Here is an 8,916-nt window from a genome sequence, read left to right on the forward strand (position 1 = left end):
TTTCTATCACATTGGATATTGCTTGTTTACTGCTTTTCAGATATTAGGAACCTTTGGACTGGGAAGTTTTAGAGCACCAGCTGAGTTTCCTTTTAAAGCAGAAGTCCCCATCCTTTGGGGCACCAGGGACCACTTCCATGGAGAGAGGTTTTTCTGTGGACCAGAGAGTGTGTGGTTTTGTGTGCTGCCTGAATCTCGCGGATGGAGCTTTGTTTGTGCAGACTGGTTGCTGGCATACTGCGGCCCGGTACTGGTCCATAGACCAGAGTTGGGGACCCCTGTTTTAAGGACTTAAAAAAATCCTTTGGAACAATTAACAAAAAAGTGAACAGAACTTTGATTTTGGAAAGTTACAAATGGACTAAGGGTCCAGGTGGATTTGAAATAAGATTTTGGAATCTATAGACTGTCCCAGGTAAGCCAGATAGGCAACATGACTAAATGAGTTACTTCTACTTTATTGTCAGGCTATGTTAACAGAATCTTGCAAGTCTGAAGATATAAATTTCCCACCATCATTTTTAGTCAGCTGATCAAACAGGGTGGATTCCTTCCTCAGTTTCTTCCTTTGATTGTTAAACCACTGGGCAATTTACCCCTCCCCCCTTGTTTGATCATTTCCTAAGCAGCATCTTTTCCTCTTCTCCCTCAAAGTCATTCTCATATGCCATTACAGAATCATTTTCATGGGAAAATGGTTTTGTTTTGAATTCTCTTAAAAAAAACATGAGAGGATGAGATTTGAAGATTGCACACTAGAGGGAATTAGAAAGTACCAAAGATTGGAGTTAAAGAAGAACATTTAAATGTGACTTACTGTGGATGAAGTAAAATATTTTAATATTGGATATATTGAAGGATATGTTTAAACAATTTTAAGAGTATAAAAAATAATTTTAAGAGTGTCTGTCTTTATACATACTGTTTGAAAGATGTTATGAAAGAGGAATGTTATATTTCACAACACAGACTGTTCTGAATGTGGATTTAAAAATGACTTGTTAAAACTTTTAAGAATTTTGTAGAAGAGACAAAGAAGTGAAAAGAAATCAGGTTCTAGGACATTATTTGAAGCAATCAAAAATCAAAAGTAAAAGGAAGGAATACAAAGTTGGTTTATTTAATCAAGGTTAAAATAGGTAAGTTATTAACTGGTAACTCTTAATGGATTTTTGCTAATTTGGACTGAAATGATGAGCTTTAAGGATTCATTAATAAGCATTTGGATGTGGGAAGAAGAAATCATTTGTTTTATTTTAAGAGGTGATAATTAAAATTATTTATACTTGTGATGAAGGGGAAAGTAATTTCTTCATATATTTTAATTTTCTTCACTGTATTTTTATTTTTTTATTTTTTATTCTTTTTTCTTCCTGTTCTTTCTAATTTGTTAAGTGAATCACTGCAATTCTTAAATTAGTAACATGGCTATTAAGCAAATCTGGTTTCCCCATTGACTTTGCTTGTCAGAAAGGCACAAAAGGGTATCACATGACTCCGGGACTGCAGCCATCATAAGTATGGGTCAATTGTCAAGCATCTGAATGTAAATCTGCATCTGAATACAGCGGATGCTGCAATGGTCATAAGAGTGAAAAATTGTCATAAGTCACTTTTTTCAGTGCTATTGTAACTTCAAATAGTCACTAAATAAACTGTTGTAAGTTGAGGACTACCTGTACAGCTACCTAATTTTACAGCCATCTCTTTACCTCTTATTTTATAAAATATGTGAATTATTTACTCCTATGTCTGAGACTCAAGAACAAAATTATTGGGGTTTTACCGAGTTATAGCAGGACACTATATATATAGTGTATACACTCTTTGGATGGTGAGATGGGCAACATATTAATAAATAAACATATACAATCAGAAAGAAACCCTAATAAATTCAGAGGAATTTGTTCCCAAATAAATGAATTTAGGACTGCAGTTCGACTTTTTTGAAACAAATCAGTTGATTTTTGCAAGAAAAGACATAACTTTGTTTTTTGTTTTATCTTGAAATTGGTGTATAAAAAGTATCTCATATAATTACAGTTCTTCCTCTCCAGAAAAAAAAACCTAACCTATCCCTCTAAAATTAAAGGTGTGTCAGAGAACATTGCCTTTAATGTCATTTTGGAATTTTTCTGTAGTATCAAGTAAAATATGGCATAGATTGTGGAAGGAGAGATTGTCATTCTGGCCAACTAAGCTGCAGAACATTTTGATCTGAGCTCAACCACACAAACTATCTCTACATGTCAATAATAAGGGAGTGGTTTGCTCTTATCATCTTCCAAGATTTTTTAACTTCCCAATTTAGTTGGCTCATATGTTTCAGCCCTTAAATAATGGGGTGTTTCCAGACACTTTGGGACAACTATGTCATGTTACATTTATGTACTTAATTTTGGGGGCAGGAGTTGCCCTTCCAGGCCGAACACACTAATCTATACTGTTGTTGTGGTAGTGTAGTGCTTTTTCTGGCATAATGTAAAAATATGACCACGGTCAGTATCTTACCACAACATAGGAATATGCAACATATTATTGAAAATAGACACACAAGACACTCATTTCTAGGACAGGGAATGCCTTTTATTCACAAATCCAAAACCTTGGTGGATGGTTTGGGCTTGTAACATTTCATGTTTTAAAGCACAGATCAGTTATTTTAGGGATAACAATGGTATCGAAATATCACAAATTAACCGATCAGACCAAAACCTGAATGTTAAATAGTTTAATATTCCCTGTATGAGCAGCACCATTGTGACATTTTGCTTTAGTATTCCTCTCCTTCCTCTTCACCCTCTCCTTCAACAGAATCCACACCCACTTCTTCGTAATCCTTCTCCAGAGCAGCCATGTCCTCCCGAGCCTCTGAGAACTCCCCTTCTTCCATCCCTTCCCCAACGTACCAGTGGACAAAGGCACGCTTGGCATACATCAGGTCAAACTTGTGGTCCAGGCGGGCCCAGGCCTCAGCAATGGCCGTGGTGTTGCTCAGCATGCAGACCGCACGCTGCACTTTGGCCAGGTCACCTCCGGGGACCACGGTAGGGGGCTGGTAGTTGATACCAACCTTGAAACCGGTGGGGCACCAGTCCACAAACTGGATGGTACGCTTGGTCTTGATGGTGGCAATAGCAGCATTGACATCTTTGGGAACAACATCACCACGGTACAACAGGCAGCAGGCCATGTATTTACCGTGACGAGGGTCGCATTTCACCATCTGATTAGCTGGCTCAAAGCAAGCATTAGTGATCTCTGCTACAGAAAGCTGCTCATGGTAGGCTTTTTCAGCAGAGATAACCGGGGCATAGGTCGCCAGAGGGAAGTGGATTCGGGGGTAGGGCACCAAGTTGGTCTGGAATTCTGTCAGATCTACATTCAGGGCACCATCAAATCGCAGGGAGGCTGTGATGGAGGACACGATCTGGCCTATCAACCTGTTCAAATTGGTGTAGGTGGGGCGCTCAATGTCAAGGTTCCGTCGGCAAATGTCATAGATGGCTTCATTGTCTACCATGAAGGCACAGTCGGAGTGCTCCAGGGTGGTGTGGGTGGTTAGGATGGAGTTGTAGGGCTCAACGACAGCTGTGGATACTTGGGGAGCTGGATAGATGGAGAACTCCAGCTTGGACTTTTTGCCATAGTCAACGGACAGGCGCTCCATCAACAAGGAAGTAAAGCCAGAGCCAGTGCCACCACCAAAGCTGTGGAAGACCAGAAAACCCTGGAGACCTGTGCACTGGTCAGCCTGAAAGAACAAATAAAAGTTAACATATATAATTCCATTAATAATCATCTAAAGAATATACATAAAACTAAATCTTTTTGTCTTTATTTTTTTAAGTTATCAATTAATCAGCTTGTTAATTGTTATCTTACTATCTTCCAATCATGTTACAAATTCTAATATTTATCCATAATAATTACTATATAGGAAGTATGCTGCAGCTTAGTCAAGTATTTTTGTTGGTCATAATAGTTTGGGATGATACTCATCAGAATTAGATAAGTCATTGTTGCTTGTTTTCTATTCTATGTATTATAGATCATCCTTAAGACAAAATAGTTACCAATTTGCGTATCCTGTCAAGGACCAAGTCAATGATCTCTTTTCCAATGGTGTAATGCCCCCTGGCATAGTTGTTAGCAGCATCTTCTTTGCCAGTGATCAGTTGCTCGGGGTGGAAGAGCTGGCGGTAGGTTCCAGTGCGCACTTCATCTATGGACAGCCAAAACAAAATTACTTTCCTATCAGAAGACGCAATTCAATTACCCACCTGGGAGTTATATCTCTAAGATTTTCTTTTGTGAATTAACATTATTCCTTTGACCTTATTGGTTGTCACCGATACTTTTGCTATTCATATTCAAATGCATGCTTAATTATGTTATGTGCCAAATAAAGGTTTAAATTAAATGTGGATGCTCTGCCCTCTCTCTGTGTGAATTAGGAAATTTATTAGATGCTAGAAATGTTTTTATCATAGTAAAGACAAATCCCCACTATGTAACTCTTACCTTTTCCTAGAGCAGACATGTCAAACTCGCAACGTCACGTGACATCGCGCAACATATCGGAGCTTTTTTGCCATTGCTGGCAATGGGGTGGGCACGGCTCAGGTATGATGAAACCGGCCCACGGGCTGGCAGTTTGACACCCCTGTCCTAGAGTATAGGAAAAGTTGGACATAGTCAGCTGGGCAATTTGAAATTTACACTCACCAATAACTGTTGGCTCCAAATCCACAAACACAGCCCTGGGGACGTGTTTGCCAGCTCCAGTCTCACTGAAGAAGGTGTTGAAGGAGTCATCTCCTCCCCCAATGGTCTTGTCGCTGGGCATCTGCCCATCTGGCTGGATACCATGTTCAAGACAGTAGAGCTCCCAGCAGGCATTGCCAATCTGGACACCGGCTTGGCCAACATGGATGGAGATGCACTCACGCTAAATGTTTAAAAAAATACATAAACCGGTTTATATATTGGTATATTCTGCCTAAGAAAACAGAAGATTATCTATCTGTCTGTCTGTCTGTCTAAAAATGACAATAAAGGTTCAATGTAATGAGTAATTCAATCTGTCATTGCTGGTGGTGGCATATGGGAATAAGGATTTACATACCTATAGTGTGCGGGGATGTTCACAAGTAAAATTAAAAACAGTTACCACAGCTGTTAGTTCCTGCTTAAAAACAAACCAGTTTCAAATGGGATCTAGGGAGACAAAAAGGGGGGAAACCTATCAAATCCCTCAATTTAAGAATAAAATAAAAAATAAGCCTGTAATTAGTCTGGTTCTAACATACCTTTATTTTCTTATTTGAATTTGCCTCAGCCTGAGTTATTCTCTCATTTTATTGTTCTGAAGGACATTCTATCATATGAGAGGGTTGAATTCAACCACGGACTGCCAAAGAATGCCACACCCTGGCCAAGAACACTGGGTAGATGCTCTTCAACATAAAGCTAGCCCTGGTTTTTCTGGCAACAGCCTGTGTGTGTGTGCATGTGTCACGCACATGCACTGCCCTGGATTAACACAGCTGGAGTCATTGCTGCATGATCTCATTTATACTGTTTTGCCAGTTTCCCTTCTTCTGACCACAGCTCTGCTGAGAACCATGCTTGGGAAAAATGAACTAAATCCACGGGGTGGCTGGACTAGAAGATAAAGCTCTCAAATCAAACCCTAAAGTATGCGTGAGGTATTGGGCACGGGTAAAATTGTGCATCGACCAATCTTCCCCTTCCCTCCAGATACCCAACATTAAGGGTTTTACAGGACGAGAAATCTTAATTCCTAATATATTGCAGCAAGGATTAAAAATAGGCTGCTAGAAAACCTTCCTAAAAAGAATGTTCAGCCATCGGGGAGGACTTGTTGAAAAGAGCAAGCCGCAAGAGCGACCCTTGAAAAGCATTGTCTCCCACTCATTATTCTGGTCACATCTGCCAGAGGAGACTCTTTGTCTGCTCCCTCAGCCAGCACCTTCTGCCTTCTATTCATTGACAGACCAATCTGCTGCAGGGCACGGCTGCTCTAAGGGGAGGGATCTGCTTTTTTTCTGCCCTGCAGTCAGTCTGGGATACTGGGCAGTGTCTCTCTCGGCTGCCGCAGATGCTGGAACAATGCTCCGTTTTAGGCAGGGTTTCTTAGAGCCCGAAAGGGCGTGGCATCTCCAGCCCAGATGATGATCCCCGCTGTTTCAAGAGGAGAGAAACAACCTAGAACTAAGGAGAAACTTCCTGACAGTTAGAACAATTAACCAGTGGAACAACCTGCCTCCAGAAGCGGTGAATGCTCCAACACTGGAGGTTTTTAAGAAGAGACTGGACAGCCATTTGTCCGAAATGGTATAGGGTTTCCTGCCTGAGCAGGGGGTTGGGCTAGATGACTTCCAAGGTCCCTTCCAACTTTACTATTATTATTATTATTATTATTATTAATCGCGGCGCCGAGACCTCCTCCAGAGTGGCCAGAATGTCCCCCTGTGCGACCCCCTTTGAATTCAACGACCTTTAACTCCAGATATAAAAGGCAGGTCGAGCCGCAGTCCACGACACCGACCCTCCCATTCAGACGCACGGCTTTCTCAGGGCGAGCTCCAACCTCCTCCTGGAAAAGTTCCCATCGCCCGATTTGGTGACGCCTTTCCTCCCGATTAATGAATGGGGCGATGCTGTAACCGGCCGCGGCATTTTGAGCTGCGTTCTCCTGCTGGCTTCAATCATTTCAGGGCGATTTTTTTGTTAAAGAATGCAAAGAACGCGTTTCGAAAGGGATCAAGCTAGAACCAAGGGTAGGCAACCTTGGCTCTTTTATGACTCGTGGACTTCAACTCCCAGAATTCCTGAGCCAGCTATGCTGGCTCAGGAATTCTGGGAGTTGAAGTCCACGAGTCATAAAAGAGCCAAGGTTGCCTGCCCCTGACCTAGACTCTTTGTTTTAAAACCAGTACTGGCAGACCCCGGTTGAGACACCCTGACCTTGGAAGTAAGAACCACCACCCAAGGAGATTTCTTTCCCTAAAAGGAGAGCAGCCTTAAGGGCAAACGGTTCCTCATTCGCTCCCGGTCATCCCTCGTCTGAAGCGCCCCCCCCCCTCTGCAGCAGAAAAGGCTGGGCGGGGGGAGCCGAAATTAGCGATCCCGAGGCGGGCAGGGAGCCACCCGTGTCTTCCACTACCTCTCCAGAAGCCCTTGTTCCAGCAGGTGGGCTCCTGCCGCCGGTTAAGGGAGAAGACCATCTTTGGGGCGTTGGAAATGGAGGAGGGGTACTTTTCCCGGCATTTGCACAGGTCTCCCGAGCCTCTTTAAGTGACGCACGGCTTAACTGACCGGGAAAACAAAGACCCGCCATAGAGGCGCGGGAAGAAGCAGAGAGAGAGAGAGACCCAGCAGGGAGAAAGGAGGAACAGGGGAGATCTGTCTAAATGCGCACGGGAGGGGCCACCGGGGTCATCGACACGCCTTGCGGGTGTTTCCCCCCCCCCACACCGGCTTCCTCTCTTTGCAGACCCGCCGCGGGCACTTACCATAGTTGCTGCTTTTGTCGCCGAGCTTGGGGAACTCGAACCGGAGAGAGGCGGGTGCTTTCTTACAGCGCGACTCTTAGGAGGTCGATGTAAGAGAACCTATAGCACATAGTCTAAGGCGGCTGCCTATATACAATCCCGTCACCATGGGGACGGGCGAAGGCTTTTTGCGGTTGGTCGAGACCCCCCAATCTGCCAGGAGAAGGCAAGAGAGGAGAACGGCGATTGGCTCCGGGCGCATAGGATGAGGTAATTCTCACCCCCCCCCTCCTCTGCTCAGCATCCCAAGTCTGTTTGCATCTTCCAGACAAAGAGACCGAACAGTTCCCCATTCATCACTTGGGCGCGTGGGGGGGTGGGGTGGGGGGAAGAGAGAGAGTTAAGATCGAAGGAAAAGGAGAAGGGAAACGGACGCTGCACGACGTGAAAACTCGCTTAAAAACAGTCACCTATTCCCTCTGAACAAATGTCACACAATACGTCAAACATCCACACCCCCCCCCTTCCCCGGTCTGAACGAAATAACGGCGCAACTCAAATGCACATTTCGGCAGGAGGCAAGCCGAGGCTGAGAGAGTCAGGAATTTTGGCCCGCTGCGGAGCGAATTTGATGAGCGTGCAACATTTACCAAGGGAATGGTAAAAATGCTGCAAGCCGCCAGCAAAAGAACAACAACCGAAGTCAGGATTTCTTTTATTTCCTCGTGGCTTTAATTAGCACGAAAATCTCCCTGATCTGCAAAAATAATAATAATAATAATAATAATAAAATCCCCCGTTCGGGAAAAAAATAAATAAATTGCTGCAGAGGACTCGTTTTGTATTTGGCTAAGGCGATTGACTTTATAAGACACGCCCCTCTTCCCTAATACTGCCGGTCCGGAATTAAACATTTCCTCCAGAGAATTGGGAGAGGGGTTCATTCCCGCGTGCATTTCTTCTCCAAAGAGGCGTGAATGCCCTTGCTCGCTTCCCCCTCCCACCAAGCGAGAGGGAGCATCTTAGAGCAGGGCCAAAGTTGCTGGGCCAGCACAATGGGCAACTTCCGGAGGCTTTGCTTCTCTGCTGCGAAGCTAGGCGAGGGGCGAGGCTGATAGCAACTCCGGGGGAGAGGGGGGGGGAATCGGTAGGAAGGCCGCACCCCGGCAAACGTCCATCCGAAGCCTGTTTCCTCGGAGCCTTCCCTTGTTTGCATAGCTGAAGCCCGGGGTGGGTGGTAAAAAAAAGGGTCAATGTTGCTCTCTTTTTAAAGTGAGAAGAACATCTGTTCTCAAAAGGGCGAGTATGGGGTAAACAAGAGTGCTCTGGGGCAGGGGAGGCCAAACTAGGATTCATTTTCCGCTCCAGCATTGCTCACCCGGCTCTCTCCGAGCTT

The 8,916-nt window shown here is 44.1% G+C and overlaps 1 protein-coding gene across 1 annotated transcript; it reads right to left on the reverse strand.

Moving 5' to 3' along the window:
• Positions 1-2,564: 2,564 nt before the first annotated feature.
• TUBA1A (tubulin alpha 1a) lies at positions 2,565-4,963 on the reverse strand. The gene is made up of 3 exons (XM_015814742.1): positions 4,729-4,963; positions 4,077-4,225; positions 2,565-3,754 (listed from the first exon to the last, which is right to left on the reverse strand). Exons 1-3 carry the CDS (start codon positions 4,847-4,849, stop codon positions 2,774-2,776), a joined length of 1,251 nt encoding a protein of 416 aa, XP_015670228.1. The 5' UTR covers positions 4,850-4,963; the 3' UTR covers positions 2,565-2,773.
• Between the last annotated feature and the right edge of the window lie 3,953 nt (positions 4,964-8,916).

Source organism: Protobothrops mucrosquamatus, unplaced genomic scaffold, assembly GCF_001527695.2.
Source record: "Protobothrops mucrosquamatus isolate PMUCROS unplaced genomic scaffold, P.Mucros_1.0 scaffold280, whole genome shotgun sequence".
NCBI lineage: Eukaryota > Metazoa > Chordata > Lepidosauria > Squamata > Viperidae > Protobothrops > Protobothrops mucrosquamatus.

Bases quoted from the DNA above. Each gene is read 5' to 3' on its own strand.
- TUBA1A (XM_015814742.1), bottom strand. From the start codon at position 4,849: ATGCCCAGCGACAAGACCATTGGGGGAGGAGATGACTCCTTCAACACC. The intron at 4,226-4,728 runs GTGAGTGTAAAT...GGCTGTCCATAG, and splicing joins TTTGGAGCCAACAGTTATTG to ATGAAGTGCGCACTGGAACC. The intron at 3,755-4,076 runs GTAACTATTTTG...TTGTTCTTTCAG, and splicing joins TTGACAGGATACGCAAATTG to GCTGACCAGTGCACAGGTCT.